At 54.9% G+C, this 23,771-nt stretch overlaps 1 protein-coding gene across 2 annotated transcripts in view; it reads right to left on the reverse strand.

The window, feature by feature from the left end:
• Positions 1–171: 171 nt before the first annotated feature.
• CYTH3 (cytohesin 3) overlaps positions 172–23,771 on the reverse strand; it is a 26,098-nt gene continuing 2,498 nt past the window's right edge. The window contains exons 1-10 of one of the 2 annotated variants that reach the window (XM_044915733.1): positions 20,489–20,535; positions 15,068–15,186; positions 9,519–9,599; positions 9,025–9,137; positions 8,764–8,912; positions 8,450–8,561; positions 3,984–4,060; positions 3,823–3,894; positions 3,589–3,743; positions 172–2,881 (exon numbers count right to left, since the gene is read on the reverse strand). In XM_044915733.1, coding sequence (XP_044771668.1) covers positions 2,809–2,881; positions 3,589–3,743; positions 3,823–3,894; positions 3,984–4,060; positions 8,450–8,561; positions 8,764–8,912; positions 9,025–9,085 — 699 coding nt within the window. In that variant the 5' untranslated portion in view covers positions 9,086–9,137; positions 9,519–9,599; positions 15,068–15,186; positions 20,489–20,535 and the 3' untranslated portion in view covers positions 172–2,808. Of the gene's footprint in view, positions 2,882–3,588; positions 3,744–3,822; positions 3,895–3,983; positions 4,061–8,449; positions 8,562–8,763; positions 8,913–9,024; positions 9,138–9,518; positions 9,600–15,067; positions 15,187–20,488; positions 20,536–23,551; positions 23,619–23,771 lie in introns of those variants that run through there. The other variant, XM_021680235.2, reaches the window with a different exon arrangement.

The raw sequence follows: 23,771 nt of genomic DNA on the forward strand, positions 1-23,771 counted from the left end.
CTGTTTCCCCCCTTTGCTTACCAGACAGACCTTTCTCACCACCTTCTTCCTGCTGCCTTCACGGTCTTAGACTCCTCTGAAGCCCAAGCCCAGGATGAGGAAGGGACAGGGAGCAAGTTCCTGGACCCGACAGATCTATTTTAAAGAACCAGGTCCTAGGTAGTATTCTTTGAACAATGCATTTTTTATTTTGTGAACACGGTATTTGCAATTTGATGGCCATACACCTTCCAATTTTGCTATTCATTTTACAACAAAGTATCGATAGATAATAAGGTATTTCTTCATGCAACTTGTGGGAGTATATACATTGAATAACACTCCAGAAATCTCTCTGTACATTATTTACATATTAACTATATTTACTGTAAATAGAAATGTCTAAGAAAAAATAAGAAAATGTGAAATCACAACGTGTGGTTTCGGGTCTACAACAGACCTAACTTCTCAGCAAAGCACATCTATGTAGATAATATGCATTTTAACTTTTAAAAATATGCATTGCTTTATATGAAGCACTAAATGCTGCTTCATCTATAAATAGCTCCTACTTTGATTCGGTTTGGTACCACTTTGTTGAAAGTTGCTCCGTAATCCTGAAGACACTGTTGCTTGCCTGGGTCCAGGGTCATCCAATTCAACCTCAAGTGTTAACCGAGGCTGGGGGGGCCGCGGCCGTCCGCCCGGCGCACCCCCTCCACCGCCTCCTGCCCTTGGCCTCTGGAGGAGAGCTTGTCTTTGGCCAGAGTTGGGACTAAATTCCAGCACTGCACGCGGATGTGGGGGTGGGGTGGGGAGGGGGAGGAACGCGGCCCCCTGGAGGTTCGGCCAGGCGGCCAGGCCCGCACAGCCCCCCTGCCCTGCCGGGCAGCGCGGACTCGCATGTCGGTGCGTTAATACTGTCACAACAAAACCTGGAATTCGAGGACCTCCCCGGACGCGGACGGCAGGTGCCCCCGCCCCGCGTCCGAGCACCGCGGCCTCGGCCCGGGTAGGCTCCCGGGGCATCAGCCCGCACGGGCCGCGCCTTCACAGGCGCCCAGAGGAGCCATCCCACGGGCCTTTCCTCCAGCTCGTTCTCCCACCCCCACCTTGGCCAAAGCCCAGCGAGGGAGGCCTGCCTCCCCGGGGCCTACGTGGGCAGACACAGAGGGACGGTCTCCCCGTGCGCGCTACGGCTGTGGCCGGCGCCGTCTGTTCACGGAAGACTGGAGGCCAGAATTGCATATATAGCAGCCGGGCACTTCGAGAATGCCGACGGGCCTGTCTCAAAAACCGAAGTTTCGAATTTGAGGTATCGGTACAGTAACAAAGCCTAAAAGCTTGGGAATGAAACCAAAAAATCAGTTTGATGCAGGTCAGAGGGCCCTGGGCTCAGACGCTCTGCATGTAGCGCTTAAAGCTCCGTCCAGGTCAGCGGTGCCAGGCCAGGGGCCCGCAGCCGGTCCGTTCCAGCACCACGGCAACTCACAGGAACAGTCACTCGTACTGAACATCTCCACACGGGTGCCGACGGCCTGAGGTCCGCCGTCTGGGACTTCCATCCTGCGCGGGACGTGCGGGACGCCAAAGGGCGCAGAGGCGGGGCGTGCCCACGCGGCGGGGCGGGGCCGCAGGGCCAGGGGCGGCCCCGGGGAGCCACAGCACCCCAGCCTCGCCGCGCGGCGGCCCCGTCCTGCGCGGAGACCCATCCTCCCTCCGGCAGACGGCCTGAGCACCTACTATTAGGTCAACAGCACCCCGACGGCCGCCTGACGGGGGGGGGGCTCCTCAAGTTCCGCCGCCAGCGTGTGTTGGGGGTTTTACACTATTTACAGGAAACCCTAAGCGCCCCCAGCCTCCGACCCGCAGCGTGCGCTCTCCCTGCTCCTGGCCAGAGGGTCAGTCTCTGAAAACATGGGATGAGAGTCGTTCTAGTTACTTGTCTACACGTTACATCAAGAGATCGGGTCAAATTATCACCAGGTCAGTAAAAAGCATTTGTCTTGCCGACAGGTTTTAAACAGCGAAGACTGGTCGGGAGCTGGTCGGAACCATGGTTCCGGTGAACCACATGGAACCGCGGGGGGGGGGGGGGGGGGGGGGCGGGTCCAAACAGGCCAGCAGCAGCCGTTTCCTGGGGCTCAGCACACAGACCGAGCCGGCGCCGCGACCGCAGTGACCAGAGAAACACCCAGAACCATCACTTGTAACGACCCGCCCCTTTAGAAGGCGATCTGAGCGGAAGAGGAGCCCCGGGGGCCCGGCCAGGGACGCGCGGCCGGGCGCCCGCGGAGCAGCCCGCACACCCGGCCCGGCCCCGGGCGGGGCTGCGCGTGTCGTGCAGACGGAATCTTTCTTCGGTGCACGGTGTATACTGTGTAACCAGGAGTTAGATTTATAGCTGCCGTTCTAAAAATACTACTGCTACAAAGTATCTTCCGTTATAATTTCAGAATATAAAAAGGCATATAAAAGCTATAATCCTATATATCTGAGAAAAAAACTCTGAATAAAAAAGTGGTAGCTTTTCCTTCCTTGTCTGATAGAAAACAGCGGCTTCTGGAACGGTGGACGCAGCCCCGGGCGAGCACGTGCGGCACGGCGGGCGCCAGCTTCCCTCAGAGCCCGCGGGAGGGCGGCGGCGGCGCGGGGCCCTCGGCGACCCCAGAGCGCGCTCCCGCCGCGCGGCCGGCGCGGTGCAGGCGCTGCCTCCTCCGGGGAGGCGGCGGGAGAGCGAGGCGGGGCCCAGGGTGTCGGGGAGGCTCCCAGTCACTTTCTGCTGCGGGGTTTTGGTTTCCACTTTCACCTGCCGAGGCCGGGAAAGATCTATTTCTTATTGGCAATCCTCCTCTTCCTCGTGGCCAGCATGTCATAGAAAGGATCCCTGCTGATGCTCGCTCTGGGGGGAGAGGAGAATCCTGAGGTCGGAGGGCACCCTGCAGCGCCCCCAAGCGGAGACGTTGGGGCCGCGTGTGTCTGCAGGCGGCGGCCGGTCCCGCACGCAGCAGTGCGCATGCGCGCAGGCAGGTGCAGCGCACGTGCACGCACTCCCGCCGTACACGCTCGCACGCTTGCGCACTCCCCCACGGGAAGGCTCACACACTCGCATGTGTACGCACTCGCACACGGGCAGGCGTACACGCTCAGATGCGTGTGCACTCCCACACGGGCAGGCTTACACACTCACATGTGTACGCACTCCCACACGCGCAGGAGTACACGCTCAGATGCGTGTGCACTCCCACACGGGCAGGCGTACACGCTCGCACGCTTGCGCACTCCCCCACGGGAAGGCTCACACTCGCATGTGTACGCCCTCCCACACGCGCAGGCGTACAGGCTCACAGGCGTGCACTCCCACACGCGCATGCTTACACACTCGCATGTGTACGCACTCCCACACGCGCAGGCGTACACGCTCAGATGCGTGTGCACTCCCACATGCGCAGGCGTACACGCTCACAGGCGGGCACACTCCCACACGCGCAGGCGTACACGCTCCCACGCGTGCACACCCCCGCGCGCGCGCACTCGCTCTCCCACCGCACCGCGTGCACAGGAAGGACCCGGGGCCGTCGGGGCTCTGAGCTAGGGCCGGGCGCACACCTGATGGACTTCATCCACTCCTCCTTCTCCTCGGGGCTCGGGGCGGAGATCCGGTACACCACGTGGTTCCCCTCCACCACCCGGCCGTCCGCCTCGGTTTTACAGGCCTTGATGACCTGGCCCTTATGGCTCGGGTTATAAAGCTCGAAACAGTTCTGGCGGAGACAGACAGAGCGCCGTCACGGAGCGCTGCGGCCGCCGGAGGGCAGGGGCGGCAAGAGGAGGCCAGCTTACCGGTTTCCGTGGGTCCTCCACCTCCCTGATGCTGAGGTTTTCCAGGGGGATGATCCCCCTGGGCTCCTTGTCCTGCGAGAAAGAGCGCACGGCCAGCCTCGCTCAGGCCCGCGCCCCCCGAGGGGCCGTGCGCCCGGCCCGGCAGCCCGCCCCGTACTTACTGTCGTGTACTCAAAGTAATAGAGGCAGTTGTCGGTGAGGATGAACCAGCGCCGCTTCCAGGTCTTCACCCGCCCTCCTAGAAGCAGAAGGAGCTCGTGAGTCGCAGCCCGCACGCGCTGGGGACCCGGAGCCCTCAAGGGCGGGTCCGGGACCTACAGAAATGCCACCAGGAGCCAAGCTCGGTCTTAAGCTCCCTTCTTCCTCGTGGAAACGTTGGCCATTCCGCCCAACGCTGAGCCAAGTCCCGGGCGAGCCGTGTGGCCTGGCCCCGGGGTGGCGACGAGCGCGCGCGGGGCGCTGCCAGGGCCCCACATGCACCCCCACCCGGGCAGCACCGGCGCCCCTGCCACGGCCACCTGGGCCACCACTTTCCAAACGGCCTTTGTGGAAACGTTAGTCGTGATGAATGGGCTTGATTTCCCCACATGGAAATGACAACAGGATGAAGTCAGTGCGGCTCCCCGGGCCTGTCCGGGGCCTAATCCTGTTACCTCGGGGCTCTGGCTGGCCCTGGGATCCATCACCATCAATTACTCCTTGGTCCAGGGAATTACTCGATTGACTTAATCTCTTAACAAGATCGGGGACACACATGTAAACACACACACACACACACACACACACACAGCCCATCTGTGTCTCCTCTCCTTTCACTACAGAGAAGGAAATCTTTTACCCCCAAATATTCAGCACAAACGGGCTTCAATTTCCAGCCCTTGCTTCTGACGTGAAGTTTAAAAAACAATCTACGAGAAAAACACACGCATGGTAACAGAATCAAGCAATCCGTGGGCACAAGCAAGTAGCCGTCCCTGCTGTCACTCCCCGAGGTGACATTCGAGGCGGAGCTCGCCCGCCTCTCTCTACAACCCATGAGCAGGCGAGTGCCGCCGGGGCTGAGGGGCCGTGGTGTGGGAGGAAAGGCCGCGTGGGTCATGTGGGGCCGGGGGTCACGGAGGGACAGGAAGGCACATGGGCCGGCTTCCCAGGTCAGCCTGGGGCTGAGGCAAGAGTGCCTCTGGCCTTGATGTTTGCAGAAATCCAGGCAGGGAAGACATCCTGCTTCCGGGGGGGGGGGGGGGGAGTGGTGAAGGAAGGGACCCTTCTTCCTCGTGGAAATGTTGGCCATTCCGCGCAACGCTGAGCCAAGTCCCGGGCGAGCCGTGAGCCCACCTTCACAGGGAGGGGACCCAGGAGACCCTCGTCCCAAAGTCCTCCAGTGATGGGACAGCACAGATTCTCTCCAGGTACATCGCCCCAGCCCAGTTCAGTCTACCTCCCTCCCACCAGGTCTATCTCTGGCTGCGCTGGTGCTGGACCAGGCCGCCAGCCTCCCACCCCCATGTCCCCCCTCCCCCAGAGGCGTCCCTTGAAAAGGTAAGTTCATCCGGCTCTCCATGCCTGAAGCTCCCAAAGGCTCGTAGGACCCCAACCCCTCAGCGGCCTCCAAGGCCTCCTCGTGGCTCCCCTCCCGGCCCCCGCCTTTCCTTCTGGCCACCGTGCTGCCCCGAGCTCCCACTCCCCTGCTAGCACCTCCCCTCCCCTCAGCCGCACAAGCAGGCTCTCAGAGAATCCCCCCAGGAGCCCACACGCTGTCCATCTGTCCAGTGCCTGCCCTTCCGTCTGCGCTCCTGCACTGGGCCACGAGGTGGCGCCCTGTGTGTCCTGCTCACCCCCAGGGCCCCATGGGGACCCTGCACCACCCGACACCAGGAAAACGGCTTAGCTGGGAAGGCTTCTCAGCGTTTTGCTCCCCCGCCGCAGCACCAGCCCCACTGCTCCTGAGTTCAGTGGCACGTCTTGGGGAGCCCAATCCCTAGCCCGGTGGTCATGGCCAAGGGCCTCCCAGCCCAGCCCCAGGTACCCTTACAGCTCAGGGGGGGCAGGCCCAGTGGAGGGGGGGAAGCGGGGGTCGGAGCCACCGCAGGAAAGGAACAGACAGGCTCTGCCTACGTGTGTTCCTGGCTGAGCTTCAGGAGACGGGGATGGACACACGGACGGACGGACACACACACAGCACTCACGCCTGGCTTCTCCGCTCCGAACTTGCTGCTGCTTCCGTGGCTGCTCCCAGGCACGCGGTACCCACACCCCGACAACACATACTTCTTCTGCAGGACAGCTCAACTCTGACCCATGTGCCTGTGTTGTTAACAGAACCGACCCCTTCTCAAAACTCAGCGACTGTAAGGCATTTCCTTGATGATCACGAAGCAACACTACAATGCTCCTAGTTCTTGCAAAGCATCCAGGCCTTCTGAAAGTGCCACCTGGCCTAAGACCAAGTCTATGATGAGACACAAGCAAGGTCACATGGTGACCTCCACTCCTATCTGAGTGCGTGCACAGAACACACGTTGTCTCCTACGCTTGTCTTGTAGGCCTGTGGCCAAGCACGTCTGTGTCCAGGCCTGTGTCTGCCCTGTGCTGGATAAGGGCCCAGAGCTAACCCAGGCCCAGCTAATGCATCTCCGGCATCAGCTTCCAGCGGACTGACTGCCTTCTTGGCCCTCGGAGCCTGACGCCCACCAGCTGTCCCTAGAGGCCAGGCCAGTGTCAAGACTCCTGGGAGGCGGCCTGGGGGCAGGACTGTGTCCAGGCCCAGCAGCTATGCAGAGCAGACCCACCCGCTGGGAAACCCGCTCTCGGCACGGCCACAGCTCTGTGCACGGAGAGGGTACGGAGGCTGCGTGGGCCCGAGGGAGGCGGCAGCGGGCTCGCTGGGGCTCTGGGGAGGAGGTCCCGGGCAGTCCCCGCTGGCCGGCGGGCCCGAGCTCTGGGCGGCACCATCACCCCTAGCTTTGTGACAGGTGCCGAGAACGCCAGCACCGTGACTTCTCCTCACACCCACTCACGTGGCGGCGGAGCTCGGAGGGAGCCGACCCGGGCCCCACCGTGCCGAGGCCACGACTGGCTGCAGGGGGCCCCTTGGGCACCCACTCAGCACCCTGCCAGTTCCGTAGCTCCTGGGGGTGCTCTGAGCACTGCTTACGTGCGCACCCGGAGCACAGGTGGAACACAAGCCCCGCTGTGCCTTTGTCCCCCTCGTTTGGTTCTGTCTTTCAAAGCAGGTGCATCTCCCTCTGGTGCCGAGGCCACACCAGCTGCCAGGCAGGCTCGCACTGTCGCTGTCACACGAGGGGCCCTCCCTGGCATGTCGGACACGTCCCCCCTCTGCCCTGACCCCGGGGCCACAGGTTTGGGGCGACCTGAGAGATGCATCTCCAAGTCCACGGCTATGGCTCTGGGTTTCTAGACAAAGATCTATCTAGAACTCCCCCAAACCTCAGCACAGCCAGAGAGAAGCCAGAGCAAGACCCCAAATCGGAACGGCCGAGCCTTGGCACACGCCTTCACGCCCGCCCCTTACCCTCGCCTTGATTATGAACACAAAGTCACGGCAATTCTCTCAGGCCCGGTGTCTCACAGCGTGTTCTACAGCGACCATGCCCGGTCGGTACATGCTGTCACGTCTCACAGGCTCTCGTGTCACAGTAAGGCAGAAATCCCCCCCGCCCCCAGAATAAAAACAAAACAAAAACCCACCCTACCAATTCCTAAAATTGCCCAGAAAATATCAACGCTACTCTGCTTCTTCATCAATGGTCGGGAAGCCCTTTGAACACGTCCGGACTCTGTCCAGGGGTGGTGCAAACATGCGCTGTTTGGTTAGTATGAGAGGCAACCGGTGATGTACGGGGAGGGAGCAGGCGACCAGCAGGCTCGAGGCTGCTCAGGCCCTAAGGACACGGACGGGCAGGCTCGGTCCCACACGCATTCCCATGCGCTCCCAGCGCCGAAGGGCTGGCATTCCGGCCACGCCTCGCCCGGCCCGGGGGTGTGGCTGTCACATTCGCCGCACCCTGCATGAAGCTAACCCCAGCAAGTCCAAAGCCACAGGGGTCAGATGAATGGCAGCCACAGATCAGAGCTTCACACAGACCAACGGGGGAGAGAAACTGAGAGAGGAATGAGCAGCTGGGGAAGGGGCAGGAAGCCACTGGGTACGTACCTCCTAACGCAGAACAAGCAGGGACAGCCCGTCACAGAACAGAAAGGTGGGAGCCACAGGCAGAAGGAAAACAACAAGAAGGCACATTTAAACCACGCATCAAAAATCAGCCACACCAAACCAAGAGAAAGGCACGCAGGTTCTCGCAGTAAATGCACCTGCCTCTGGTACAGAAAACTGCCTTGGGTCTATCTGGACGCTAACTGAGCAGTTTTCTGGGACGCTTGTGCAGCCCGGGCGTTATTCTCTGCCGTGGACATGGCCGTCAGGGCCTCGTTCAGACGGGGTAGGGCTCAAAGCGGCAGCCATCGAGTCTGGGGCGTGCGGCCGGCTACGGTGGGCGGACTCGGCCCAACGGCCCTCGCTTCTAGCGGTTCTGCCTTTGGTCGGGGCCCTTGGCTGCTGAGGGCTGGGGGCTCCGAGCGCGGGGCCCGCCTGCCGGCCACCACTCACCCAGCTTCAGGAGCCAGCCCTCGCGGTCGGGGTTGAAGAACGTGTGCGTCAGGTCATTGCCATCGTCCTCGGGGATCTTGAACGGCTCGTTCTTGATGCTCTCGTACAAGTTCTGCGAGGAGCACAGGGGACAGCGCACTCAGGGACACAGCCGGGGGCGAACGGGCCGGGTGGTGGTGCGTGTCCCCGAGGGCACCGGGCTCAGTGGGACCGGGGCCGCGAGGGACCCTGCAGGTGCCTGATGGTAAACGTTGCCCACCACTGCTCCTGAGGCATGAGGGCCAGCTCTAGGGCCCCAAGGGTGGGGAGCTCACCCGCAGCAGCTCCTCTGGGAGGTCCCCTCCCTCATTGATGCCACGGTTCATGGTGACGAAGCGCTCGGCCGTGGGCTTGTCCCGCACGTTGTGGTTGTGGAGGCTGGTGTTGAGCATGATGATGGCGAAAGACAGCACGTAGCAGGTGTCTGCAAGAGGGTAGAGGGTGCAGGGGCCCTCAGCCGCGCGCCTGGCCAGAGGCGCCCCCCCCCGCCGCCCCCGGGCAGAGGCTCGCCGGCCCCGGGCCCCAGCGCTGCCGACCTGTGGACTGGAAGACGCCGGGGTTGCACAAGCAGTAGCGGGACGCGAACGCCTCCATCATGCGGTCGATCTTCTGCGCCTCCCCCGGAAGTCGAAAGCTCCACAAGAACTGCCTACGGAGAAAGGACCACCAGGGGACGGTGGCGTTTCAGGGTCCGGGGCGTAGGGACACCTGGCTTCACCCGGACAAGGCGGGGACGTCCACGAGGCTGCTGTTTGAGACCAAATGCAGTGGGGAGCAGGCCCACGCCTGGGCAGCACCGAGACTCAGCTGCGGAAGTGGGAAGAATGCGCCCGACTGCCAAATACCGGGTGAGAAACACAGTGCACACCCTGCCATCCCACTGAGGCCAGCACGGGCTTGGTCTGCAAAAGCCCGGGGGGCCTCTCGGCAGCTCTGGGGACACCACGGGCTCGGAGGCCCCGCGGGGGCGCCGGCCTTCGGCTCCCGCACCCCCTCCCCTCCCGCGGACAGCCGACATGCCGACACTTACCTTAAGGCTTGAACGAGGTTCAGATCAGCAAACTCATGGAGTTCGACAAACGCTTGAAGAACTTTAATATTAAAGTCGTCCCTGGGAAAGAAAGCAAATGCGGTCCAAGGCCACTGCACAGAATTTCAATCATTTCAAAAGAAAGACCTTTCCTTTGTATAGCAAGTGTCTGTGGGTTTTTGTCTTGCAGAACTAGAAGCTCAGATCTGTTACACTGCACGTTCGTTTTCAGGCTTAGGACAAAGGAGACTCGGTAGGAGTTAGGAATTTATCTTCCAGTCGGTGCCGGTCAGGGTACCGAGGCTGCCGGAAGACCGCGGGCGGCTGGCATGAGCCCCGCGGCAGCTCCGAGCGCCAGGCACGCGCTCCGCCTCCGCTCTCCCAACCAGCGGCCCGCCGGCGTTCCCACTTCGCAGGCGGGGCTGCGGGCGCCCGGCGCCAGGTCGCCAACCGGGGCAGTGCGGAAGAGCTTTTAAAACCAAACTAAATGCGAGAAGACAAAGGCCTCAACTTTTACATAAACGCAGAGGAGGACAACACGCTTCACTGGAGTTTGCCCAGGTCCTGGTCACAAGGGACAGTAAGGACAGCCTGAGCCAGCGAAACGCCGTGGTCACCACAGGTGCAGGCCACAACACAAGGCGACGCCAGTCCCTCAGCCTTCCCGGGACCGCAGAGCAGACCAGGCCTCGCTAAAGACAAGGGTGCTGCCACCCACAGGCCCGCCCTGCCCGCGCACGATCCATCAACCACGAGAACGGCCATGGCTCAGGGCCACTGCAAAGGGACCCCCGCCCGCAGGGCTGCAAGGATGAACACCGCCTCGGGAAGGGGCACAGGCACAGAGCACGCGTCGCGACGTTCCCCTCCTTTCTCTGGGGCGAGCTGCCATCTGAGGCCTTGGGGGTCCGCACAGATGTGGGTGTCGGGGGGGGGCGCCCCAGGGGGCGGCGAGCACCCGGCCCGTCTCAGGCAGGCAGCAGCGAAGACCAGGGAGCAGGCCCGACACCATGCTGAGCACCCAAGCCGTGGCAGCAGCCGCCAGGTTAGAGCCACGGGGGTCGGCATGAAAGGCAAGCGCCCACCGTCCCAGCCCCAGCGGTGCAGGCAGCCTGGCTGAGAGGGCTCGCCGAGCGCAGGGTGCGGAGCTGGCCCCTTCCTGGGCTCAGGTGCACAGGCTGCAGCTGGTGTGAGGACCCCAAGGCAGGACCAGAGAAGGCAAGTGATCAGGGGGGCGGCTGCACCCCCACTCCCGCTGCCAGCCTGGCCCCCCTGCAGGGGGGCCCCTGAGGCTTGGTCCTCGGTCCACACTTCCCCTCCAGCCACACTCGCCTGTGATGCAAACAGCACCTGGGAGCCTGCCTCCTGCCGGACCCCTCTCTGAAGCATCACACCTGGATGTCCCCCCCCAAGTCCCCACGGCTTTGAGCTGTGAATCAGACCAGGTCCTTCCCCGACTGGGAAGCTTCCCCCGCCCCCAGCAACGGGCAGAGGGGCCCGTCATCACCCTGAGAGCCTCTGCCACCCTCCCCCCACCCCCCACCGCTCCAGCCACACTGCCCCCAACACACTGACCCTCTTGCCTGTCCTGCTCTCCCCCAACACCGGCCTGCAGAGCACCTTCGTCCCCCTCACATCCTTGCACTTTCTCAATGACACAACCCTGACCAGCCTAGCCTAACTGCTAACCGCAGCTCACCCAACGCCCTTACGCGCGTCCACTTCTTTGCCCCGACACCTTCTAACATAGGGGGGAGATGGTTTTCACATTTACTATGCTTATTACATATTGCCTGTATCGGTCTGGCAGAGTACAGCTCCACGAGCGGGTGAGTCCAGCTTTTTTTTTTTTTTTTTTAAACAACACAACCCATGTGCCTCAAACAGAGCCTGGCACAGACTTGGAACTTGGTACTTTCTGGAACTCAAAACCTGCAGGCACGCGGTACTTGTCGACTGCAGGAGCCGCCAGGCCGCGTATGACACAAACGTCATCGTTCATCTCGCACCTGCCGCACAACCACGCAACGATGGCGGACTCGGACTCTGGCCCTCGCGGCACAGGCGATTCATGAGGTGCCGCCACCCCTGGGCCACTGCTCAGGTTTTTTGTGGGGTGTGTTGTTTTGTTGTTTTTTTGTTTTTAGCTTTGTTCAAACGCAATTCACGTTCCACACAACTGTCCTATTTCAAGTGTACCATTCAATGGCTTGTAATTTATCTGCAGACCTGTGGAACCGTCACCACAATCAGTTTCTCAACACTTTCATTACCCCCAAAAGAAACCCCATCTCCCAATCTGCCAGCCCCAGGCAACCAGTCGGCCTTCTGTCTCCCTAAGTTCACCTATCCCGAGCACTCTGCATAAAGGGAGTCACCCAACACGCGGCAGCATGCAGCAGCACTCTGCTCCTTGTGGGCAATAAACAGTCCATCGTTGGGATGAACCACATCTTGACCATCCACCAGCTGAGGGACATCTGAGCGGATGGACATCGGAACTGCTTCCACCTTTCGGCTACCGAGAATCACGTGGCTACAAACATTTGTGAGTGTGTGTGCAGATGTACGTTTTTACTGCTCTTGGGTGAACACCTAGGAGTAGAATTACTGGGTCGTATTTTGAAGACCAGCCAACTACTTCCCACAGCCACGGCACCTCCCATCCTACCAGCAGGACGTGAGGGCTCTGATTTTCCCACATCCTGGGCAACGCTTTTTTTTTTTTTTTAAAGATTTTTATTTATTTATTTGAGAGAGAGAGAATGAGAGAGAGCAAGCACATGAGAGGGGGGAGGGTCAGAGGGAGAAGCAGACTCCCTGCCGAGCAGGGAGCCCGATGCAGGACTCGATCCAGGGACTCCAGGATCATGACCTGAGCCGAAGGCAGTCGCTTAACCAACTGAGCCACCCAGGCGCCCCTGGGCAACGCTTATTATCTTTTTATTATTATTACAAACATCCTAGTGGTTGTGAAGTGGTAGCTCACTGTGGTTTTGATCTGCAGCTCCCTGATGGGGGCTAAGGATGCTGAACATCCAGTTGTGTGCTTATGGCCCTATCACATATTTATGGATCTTCTTTGGAGAAATGTCCATTCAGAGGCTTTGTTCATTTTATAATTAAGCTGTTGTATTATTGAGTGGTAAGAGTTCTTCATATATTCTAGATAGAAGTCCTTATTAGATTTATATGTGACTTGTAAAAATTTCTCCTAGTCTGTGGATTGCCTCTTCACCTTCTTAATGATGTCCTTCTCAACACAAAAGTTTTTGATTTTGACGATGTCCCATTTACCTATGTTTTTCTTTTGCTGTTTGTTTTTGGTGTCACATCTAAGAAACTCTTGCCTAATCCAAGGTCACAAAGATCTACCCCTATGTTTTCTTCGAAGTGTTTTATAGTTTTCCTTCTCACATGTAGGTATTTGATCCAGTTTAATTTTTGCGTACCCTGAGTGGTCCAATGGTATTCTTTTGCATGTGGATATCCAGGTGTCCCAGACCATTCATTGAAAGACTGTTCTTTCCCCCACTAAACTGTCCTGACACCCTCATCGAAAATCACGTGACAATAAACACAAGGGTTTATTTCTAGATTCTCCATTCTACTCCATGATCTAGAAGTCTACCCTTACACCAGTATCACACTATCTTGATTACTGTTTTTAGTCCGTCTTATATGTGAGTTCTGCAACTTTGTTCTTCTTTTCCAAGACTGTGGCTATTTTGGGTCCCATGATGTTCTACATTAATTTTAGGATGAGTCTGTCAACTTCTACAAATAAGTTAGCTGGGATTTTGATAGGGAATGAGTTAAGTCTGTAGATCAAAGTTCCACTCCATGAACATGGGATATCTTTCCATTTACTTAGGTCTTTTCATTTTTTTCAAAGTTTTGTAATTCAAAGTAAATATTTTGTACTTCTTTTATTAAATTTATTCCCAAGTATTTTATTCCTTTTAATGCTATTATAAAATGGAGCTGTTTTTCTTAATATCTTTTCCAAGCTTGCTCATTGCTACCATTTAAAAGTACAACTGAATTTTACATATTGATCTTGTATCCTGCAGCCTTACTGAACTTGTTTATTAGTTCTAATGCTTTTACTGATTCTTCAGGATTTTCTACATACACAATTCTGTCTTCTGCAAACAAAGTTTTATTTCTTCCTTTCCAAACTAGATGCTTTTAATTTCATTTTCTTGCCCTAGAACTGCCAGTACCATGTTGAAGAGAAGTGGTGAGAGCAGTCAACCTTATCTTGTTCTTGCTCTTAGAAGAAAGCATAAAGTCAACTTGTGGGTTTCACAGGTGCCCTGCATCATATTGAGGAAGTTCCCTTCTTTTCCTGGTTTGCTGAACGCTTTTGTCTTGAAGCAGTGAATGTTGTCAAAAGCCTTTCCAACATCTATTGGGATGATCGTGTGGGTTTTGCTCTTTATTATATTGATACTGTATATTACTTTGACTTTTGTACGCTGAACTAACCTTGTATTCATGGGATAATGAATGCATGCATGGGGTGAATGTATTGGTGTACAGTCATTTTTAAATATTGCTAGATTTGATTTACCAATATTTAGTTGAGGATTTTTGCTTCAGTGGTCATGGGAGGTACTGCTCTGCAGGATTTTTTGTTTTTGTTTTTGTTTTTTAATTGTGATATCTCTGGTTTTGGCATCAGGTAGTACTGGCCACACAGAATGAGTTAGGAAGTGTCTGCTTTCTACCTTTGATCAATTATTTTTAAAAAAGAGCTAGAAACAGAAACCACCCCGGATGAGCAACTGTTGGGCTCTTATTTAAAAACACTCTTGTTTGATCTTTGACTCAGGGGATGTGCTGCCTTAGATTCCTGCCCTAACCTCTGCTAAGCACAGCAAATGGACCCTTAATTAGAGAAGGCTGGGAATGTAAATCTGTCCAGTGCTCTCCATTTAAAAAATTAATAACTTCCCACCTTCACTCATATCCCCAAGCAACAGGGGGAAGAAAACCACTGAGAAATCTGGTCTATTTCTGGGCAAAACATGAAAAGAAGATTAAGATGTTTTCTGAGGGGGCACCTGGGTGACTCAGTTGGTTCAACATCCAACTCGATTTCAGCTCAGGTCATGATCTCAGGGTCATGAGATCAAGCCCTGTGTCAGGCTCTGTGCTCAGTGGAGAGTCTGCTTGAGATTCTCTCTCCCTCTTCCTCTGCCCCTACCCCCTTGCACGTGCTCGCAAGCGCATACCCTCTCTCTCAAATAAATAATCTTAAAAAAAAAAAAAAAAAAAGATGCTTTCTGAGGTACAGAGAAGAGGCAGCACCAGTTTCAGTTCTGCCATGGTTCCCTGAGTAAAGGTTTCCAGAGATCACAGACCCTACCTGGCCCCAGAGCACCCACACCTCTCTCCCCGCAAGGGCAGGGAAAGCATGTGACTGTGCTGGGCCAACGCAGTTGTGGGGAGCAGCACGTGCGCCTTACGCCCACGCGCAACTGTGACAGACCCTGATGGGGAGGGCGGGCCCAGGCCGGGCTGCTGGTTCTCCTTCAACTTACCTTTCACCTAGATAGTCCCCAATTACGGTCTTATTTAGGCCTTCTCCTTTATACAGGAACTGGGCTACGTCTTCTGGGGAGTTCTGCAGCAGGTCATTTTCTATTAGAAACTGAATTCCCTGAAGAGGGACATAAGAAAGGAAGCTCTGGTTAGGAGGGTCGCCCAGACTCCCTTTTCAAAGACAGAAATACATCTAGAGTAATGATCTTACTGGCTGGGACATGGCAAAAATACCAGGACAATCTGATTCTCACACCCCAGACTACATTTTTTTTGCCCACCAGAGGAAAGCACATTCATTCCTCCTGGCAATTTAACAGGCTAAAAGACAAATAAACGGGTTACCGAACAAACCATTACAAAGAAGGTACTAGAGATCATAAAAGCAGAGGTAATAACACCACCAAATTTCCCCAGCTCGGGAGAACGATCTGCTGTGTGTGCGAGAGTAACATGCCCTTTGGGGTTGGCCAATCCACGCCCTCCCCGAGCTCCCCTCTTTCCTTGCCATGCCTCGCTAAGTAATCATGTTCCCAGCTTCCCTTGCAACTAGGAATGACCTTGTGACCCGGATCTGGTCACAGAAAGAAGTCCGGAGGGAGGACCTGGGGAAGCTTTCTTGACCAAAAGGACTCGTGAGCAGCTCCTTCTCCCTCCTTCCTGCCTGGAATGCAGATGTGATGACCGGCGCCCTCACGGCCAATGGATGAGGGAAAGGCCGGGATGAACACAGGGCTGGGGTCCTGTTACTTGGGAGCCACTGGGGCCCCTGCAGCCACCCCTGCCCTGGGAGAACATAGTCGCCGTGCAAGCCGTGCTCACGAGGCCTTCTGTGAGCTGCAGCTGAACACGGTAACGCATCTCTGTGCCACCGAGCTGAAGCTGGTGAAAATCCACACCCGCTTGAGGGCCCTCAAGGGCACAGGTGACAATTTCTAAATGAAAGGCTGCAGAGGCGCTGCCCTGGCCCGAAGCAGCCCTGCTCCTCTCCTGAGAAGCCCTAAGAATAGCGAAAATGTAGCTCTGACACAGCTTCTGAGCTGGTTTCCAACACAGGCTGACAAAGCTGGTAAGGGAATTCTGTCCTCTATTTGCCTCTCCTTCTACAAATTCGGAGATGATTTTCCAGCTACCACTCTCTGTGCCCCTCCCTCACACCACACGGTCCCTCCGAGTCTTTGCTCTTTTTTTTCCAAACACGTGAATGTCCACAGCAGCCTTATTTAGAATTTCCCCCAAACTGGAAACAACCCAACAACATCCAACCAATAAGAGAAGAGATAAATCCTATTCTGGTATATTCCATACGATGGAACACTATGAAGCAACGAGAATAAACGCACAGCGACATCGATGCATCTGACAGATGTGACACAGAATAAAAGGACGACACGGAATGTACCTTATTTATATTTACAGCTTTACAACAGGCAGCCCCGCTCTACGGTGACGGGGTGGAATTTGTTCACTAGGAGGAGACACCAGAGAGACACTCCTGATGCCCCACCACCCCATCTTGCTCTGGGTGACACAAGGATTTTAGTGTGTAAAAATTCGTCACGCTGTGCAAAGTTTGTGCACCATATGCTGTTCTTCAAAAAATAAAAAAGTTTACCAAAAAATCAGTATGTCTGACGATCCTAAATTAACTCTCATCTATTTCTGCTGGGAGCTCAAGTGAGTCCAGGCCCCCTGGGGATCATCTTCTAGAAGGGACGACGTGCACATACCCTAAGGAAGCACTCCGATCCCGAGTACGCACCTGTCCAGCAAGGCCCCAGAAACCAGGCGAGGGACAAGAGTGCTGGTGCCGTCCCCACCCAGCACCCAGGGCTCTGTGCGGGAGGGGAGCTCTGGGCAGCGGGGCCGACTTTACAGTCTGACCTAACATCCCTGGCCGAGAGGTCAGAGGCCAAAGAGGCCCTGGTCTGCCTCTCTCGACTCTGTGTCCCAAGGACTCACAGACTGGCTGTGGGTGGAACTGGTAGATCCTGCTGCACCACCCCCCCCAAATTGCAAGGGACAGGAGAGAGAGTTTCCAAAGGAGCCCGAGGTCCTGGAGCCAAGGGCCTGGCGGAAGCAGGTGCTCCCTGGGGGATGGGTGCCTGGCTGGCAGCTGGGGTGACATCCCTGGGCTCTGATACTGGTTGGCAGAGGACAGGGGGGGAGCGGGGAGGAACTGCAGCTGCAGGCTGTCTTGCCCTGTGGCCCATCTCCTGCTGTGCACTGTGGGGGGTGGGGGTGGGGGCCGTGGCTTTGACAGAGTCTTGCATCCATCCCACCCTGGCCCCGTGTTCTCTCCAGCCTCCCAGCGCTCTCTGGAGTCCCTAGGCCTGGCAATTTCCACATTCACAATGTTCCAGGCACTCCATCAGCCAACACCCTGCCGGGAACTGAACGGACCTGGGGATGAGGCTCTCCTGAGCTCTGGATGCTCACAACCTGCTCTAAAATTCAAATACTCGGGAGCTCCTTGGGGAGGCTACGCAACAGCCTGAAAAACCAGGATATGAGAATAGCAAGTAGGCCCAGCCCAAGGTCATCTCTTCTGTGCCTCAAGGTTACAGAAGGCAGCCAGAGGAGCCCCAAGTCAAGTTCCAGCTCCCTTTGCAAAAGGTACCAGAGGGGCGCCTGGGTGGCTCAGTCGTTAAGCGTCTGCCTTCGGCTCAGGTCTTGATCCCAGGGTCCTGGGATCGAGTCCCGCATCGGGCTTCCTGCTCGGTGGGAAGCTTGCTTCTCCCTCTCCCACTCCCCCTGCTTGTGTTCCTCTCTCACTGTGTCTCTGTCAAATAAATAAATAAAATAAAATAAAATAAAAGGTACCAGAAAACACAGTGCCACAGGGGTGAGCCCAGGCCGGGCACCAGAAAAGAAAATGGAGCCAAAAGCCAGAGTCAAAGAGAGCAGTTATGAAGCAGAACGGGACTGTGTTGGGGAGGTGAAGCAAAGAGGCAGAAGCAAAGGAGGAGGGCACGGAAGCCGCTGACATGCATCCCCGTCCATGTGACAAGCAGGCTGAGAGCAGAGCGGTGGGTCCACAGGCCGGGGAACAGTAGGGATGGCCGGCAGCCACGGCAAGCTGGGAGGCCCAGAGCGCACTCTCCACCAGAGCTTCGCGAAGGAACGGACCCTGCCCACACCTGCATCTCAGGCTTCTGGCCCCGGGGCCTGTGAGACAACACACCTCTGTTGTTTCAGGCCACCGAGTCTGTGGTCATTACAGTGGCCCGGGACCCGAGTACACTAGGTAAATGCTAATAAATGTTCCAGTATTATTAGACAATGTCTATGTTTTAAAATATCATTTAGAGGCAATGCCTGGGTGGCTCAGTCGGTTAAGCATCTGCCTTCGGCTCAGGTCATGATCCCAGGGTCCTGGGATCGAGCCCCAAGTCGGGCTCCCTGCTCAGTGGGGAGCCTGCTTCTCTCCCTCTACCCTTTCCCCTCCCTACCCCCCTGCTTGTGATCTCCCTCTCCCTCTCTCAAATAAATAAATAAAATCTTTTTAAAAATATCATTTAGAAAATCAAACAGTAGAATCTACTGGAAGAGGGCACCATTCAACCCATTACACCTCGTGTATCTTTTCCTATTTCCTTGTTTTCAACCTTGGTGCTCTGTTCCAGGTGTGTGTCTCAGTCAGAACACATCTGGACTTTATTGTTGTTTCTTCAAACTAATGTGAAGGTGCCTTTTAAGAGGTAACTGAGCCCAATCAAATTTATGGTCATTATGAACTTGTTACCACTCATTTCCTGAGCCTTCACATACGCTGGGTATTTCTCATATCTTTTCAGCCTTCTGTTGAATTAAGTTTTCTTTATTCAATTTTTCCTAGTAATTTAGAAATCCTATCTTATCCCTATTTTTAGTGGTTACTCTTAAAATTTTAACACTTAGGGGCACCTGGGTGGCTCAGTCGGTTAAGCGTCTGCCTTCAGCTCAGGTCATGATCCCAGGGTCCTGGGATCGAGTCCCGCATCGGGCTCCCTGCTCAACGGGGAGTCTGCTTCTCCCTCTCCCTCTCCCACTCCCCCTGCTTGTGCTCACTCGCTCTCTCTGATAAATAAATAAATCTTTAAAAAACAAAATAAAATTTTAATATTTCAACTTACATTCATCCATGAACATCTTGAAAACCTTAGCCAACGTTGACTTCCCTGCTTCCCTTGTCCCTTGCTACTTACACACAGCTGATCTTGAACAACGCAGGGGTTATGGGCTCCCATACCACCCCCCCAGTCGAAAATCTGCATGTAACTTTTGACTCCCCAAAAATCTAACTACTAGTAGCCTACTGTTGACCAGAAGCCTTACCCATGGCAGTCAATTAACACATTTCATATGCTATATACTGTATTCTTACAATAGCATCACAATATTACAGTAACATTCTTAAGATAGTAAGCTGGAGAAAACAAAATGTTACTAAGAAAGCTGTAAGGAAGAGAAATACATTTCCAGTACCGTACTGTATGTACTAAAAAAAAAATTCCACCCTCCCACCTCAAACCCAGTGCTGCTCAGGGGTCACCTGTATTGAGGTACTCTGGGACTTTGATTTTTAAAACATTCCTTCAACAATCAAGCTCTCATTTAGACTTAACCGTATGTTTAGCTGGTTTCTTCGAGTCTCTCCCATTTTATCCCGCATCCTGGATCCGTGTCCTGTTTATAGACGCACTGCTCCAACCACAATTTCTAGAGCTCACGGAACGTGTTAGCAGTTCCTTTTGTGAGTCCTTGCACATCTGAATGTCTTCACTTGCCTCCTCACACGGGTCAGAATGCTAGGTTTTATTATTTTTATTTTATTTGGTTTTCTGTGGGTCTATACTGGCCTCCCCAGAGCTCTAGGTTTTAAATCACGTTTCCTTGGACCTTGGAAAGTTTCCCTGCTGTCTTTGATCCAGTGTTCCTGTTGTGATTCTGGTTTCTTCTTAGATAATCTGGTCTTTCCTTCCTGGAAAGTCAGTGAATTTCTCTTTATCCATAAGTTTTCTGGCATTTTACTTGATATTTCTATGGATCAGTGTCTGAAAAATTTTATCCTGCTTGGCATTTGGTGAGCCCTTTGATTTTGAGTATTTTATCTTAATCTAGCTCTGAAATATTCCAGTATTTCTTTGACATACATCCTCCACTCTGTCTTCTATTCTCTCCTCCTGGGACTTGTTCGATGAAATCTGAGCCACCAGACCTGCCTCCCGCCTCTCGCGGTTCTGTGTAGAGCGATGGAGAACAGGAGCACCACGATCCGCCTTGCCCGTGTCCCCGCCCCAGCCTCGGGCTGTGGGTTCTCAGAGGGCGTTGGTTCTTCACTTCCACGGACCTTTTCCACAACTCCCCATTTTTTGCACCAAGGATAAGCCAACACCCCATCATCTCTGATGAGATTTATAATATACAAAACATCCTACCTTTAATGTTTCCTCCTGTGTTAGTTCTGTTTGTGGTGTTTCACGTCTCTTTCACGGGGTCAAGCAGCTCATACATTTGGTGATTCCCGGTTGGGTGATGACCTTTGTATTTCAGAATTTCTGGTAGCCCAACTGAACGCCGTTTGTTTCTGAAGCAGATGACGCGGCCAGTTGGGGGGCTCAGAAGCTGGTCTCTGGGAGCGGGTGTTTCTCCTCCTCTTCCTCAGTGAGGCCAGTGGAGAAGAGACACCTGCGTCTCCCACCTGGGGGCACACACCACTGCTCGGCGCAAGCTCAGCCAAGGGTGAACCATCTGGAGGCCCCCTCCCCGATCCCACATCTGCTGCCTGAGTGAGCCGAGCCCCTGACGTGGCTCTCCCATCCCAGAGCAAATCTTTCCCAAGTGTGCTTCGGGCTACCGCTCATCTTTTATCTTTCAGGGTTCCCTCAATTTCTAGTCGACTGAGCGAACTCCTGCTTGTTACAGATTCATATGTTATATTTTTAAAGGCATTTCTAGGAAACTGGGAATAAAAGAGAGAGCCTGTAGAATGTTTCCTGCTTCCTTGATCGAATCAACCTTTCCTCTTACTCATTTCTAACCCCAAGCGCTGCCTCTGTGTATCTAATGTACCTGCAGAAACAGAAGCTCCCGCTCAAAATGTCACCACTCTGTGACTTATTTCCTGCTAGCCTGAAAGTCTCTGATGCAAGCCTGTTTCACAACACCACGTGTGAGATCACCCAGGGCTGTTTTGGACTGAATGTCTGAGTCTCCCGAAGATCCCTATTTTGAAGCTCTAGCCCCCAGTGTGATGGTGTTCAGAAATGGGGTCCTGGGAGGCAGGGTCAGACGAGGTCATGTGGGCGGGGCTCTGATTTGAGGGAACCCTTGCCCTTTTAAGAAGAGACACCAGGGGGCGCTCTCCAGCTTCTTCTGGGCCCTTTGGGGACACAGTGAGGAGGCGGCCGCCTGTAAGTGGGGAAGACAGCTCTCACGGAACCCAGTCATGCTGGCAGCCTGACCTTGGACTTCCAGCCTCCAGAACGGTGAACAAGTAAATGTCTAGTGTTTAGGCCACCAGTCCACGGTATTTTGTTATGGTGGCCCAAGCGGACCCCAACGAGTGCTATAATCGTCTATAAGACAAGGGAATTCTCATTATCTTTCCCCAGCAAAGGGCCACATGCAGACTAAATTTACCATAATTACAAACAAGTTGTTGGGTAGCACCAATAATTAATACCTTAAAAATCTCTCAGGTGGAGAGGCATCTAGGCAAGATGAGGCCTGTAGGGCAGCCGGCCACAGCCCAGGCAAAGCAGATAAAGCAGCTGCTTCCTCGGACTTGGAGGTGGAGACACTCCACAGGGCTGGACTCCGGGGCGGCCAACAAACCAACCCCAGGCTCCCACGGGAGCCCAGTGAGGTGCGGTGGTCACGGGCCCGAGTCTGAGGTGGATTCCTCACTCAGGACGCTGGGCACATCTCAGCGGCTCTGTGCCTCATTTCCCCCGACTGCATCACAGGCATTGAAAGGGAACCCACCCCGTAAGGTTAAGTGTACTAATTACAGTGCTTCGTTAGCAGTTCCTGACACGTGGCAAGTTCTCAGGAAGCGTGAGTCAGCCCTCATGACTGCACATCTGACACCTGGTGTGCGCAGAACAAGAGGACAGGCTAGAGCCGGGCGGAGGGACAGCACCACTGGACCACCAGAGTGTCTGTGTGCGCTTCGTGGGGAGGACGTGGACTCATCCCCGGACTTGGCATGCTGTCCTGCGCTGCACCTTAAAACATAAGGTCTGGTTTTCAAAACAGCCACTCGTGAGGTATCTTTGAAGATGCTGCCAATGCTTATCAAATCTGCTGGTTAAGCCAACTCTGCAAATTCAACTCAAGAAAGGAAAAAAACAACAAAAAACGCTTCTAGCTCCAAACCTCAAGTCATTACCAAATTCACAAAATCATTCCCGGACACAGCTGCATTTCACTTTGGGGCTGGCGGATGCCCCCTAAGCAGAAAATCGGGAAGCAACAGGAAACTTTTCGCAGAGGTGGGAGTACTCCAGCTAAACAAAGACCCTCCTCCGGTGGCAGCTGTGGTGAGGCTGAGGCGAATCCACATTTGCAAGCCATTTCTTTACGTTTTGCAACTGTGCTTGCACCTAGAAATGCAAGTTTACAGATCTTAGACCTTGCACAGTGCAATTCTTGCTATCAACATTCACTGAATGAACAAATCATTAATTAGCACAGAGGCTCAATGCCAAAAATAAATAAATAAAATCCTAAGGAAGGTGTGTGATGTGAATGCCACCTAAAGATCACTGTAGAATGAAGTCAGCTCTGCAGTTAGAAGCTTCTGGGGACACGGCGTTCCTCTCCAGGACCTCAAGCCCTGGTGGCTAACTCAAATCCACTCTGCTGTCTCAAAACCTAACAGTCTTGCAGCTGAGCCATGTTCCACAAAGCGTTTACAGGTTCTGCTAAGTCTTCTGGTTCAACCTCATAGACAAGTAGCTACATGTTGCAGGTTTCCTTATTTTCGGGTGTTTTCCTAGAAAATCCAACTGGAGGAAAAGACCCGGTATTGCCTTCAATCAGGAGAGCTCCCAGTCCTTCGTGCAGACGTCTTCTCTGGAAGGTGAATGGGAGGAACAAAGTCCCCAGACTTGAGCCATTCAACCCCCCAGCAGACACCCAGGGTGCAGCCCTGCCCACCAGCTCCCCGGGCTGTGGGCCATGCCACAGCGGGAGGACACACCGCTCGGCCTGGCCCCGCCGAGGGCCTGTCCACACCAGCCGCTGCCAGGGCAGGGAGGCCTCACCCAGAGCCTCACACGCAAGAAAAGGTCTTCGGGTCCAGAGATGAGGCCCACGGGCACTTGTGCTTCACCCCACTCCCTGGCAGCCCCTACATGATACAAATTTAACTTCCACTCTCAGTACCTGTGAGGGGGTATGACCGACCACCTTTGTCCAAAATGAGAGAGCCAATCAAACCGGTGAATCCCACAATCTCTTGCAGGCCCGAACACTGGAACGGAACTTTGGCTTACCTTTTTGGGATCCATGTTGAATTTCTTCCTCCCCATAGCTATCTGCTTGTTCCTCTGGGTAGTTTTGCTATGCATTTCAAACAGTTAAATCATTAGCAAATGTTTGCACCAACTGCAAGAGGGCGGGCAGTCTCCCCAGCACTTCAGCCAGCACGGCAGTGCAGAAAACCACCCCTGCAGCCCCACCCCTCCACCCCCCCTGCAGCCCCACCCCTCCACA

This window comes from Neomonachus schauinslandi, chromosome 5, assembly GCF_002201575.2.
Source record: "Neomonachus schauinslandi chromosome 5, ASM220157v2, whole genome shotgun sequence".
Lineage (NCBI taxonomy): Eukaryota > Metazoa > Chordata > Mammalia > Carnivora > Phocidae > Neomonachus > Neomonachus schauinslandi.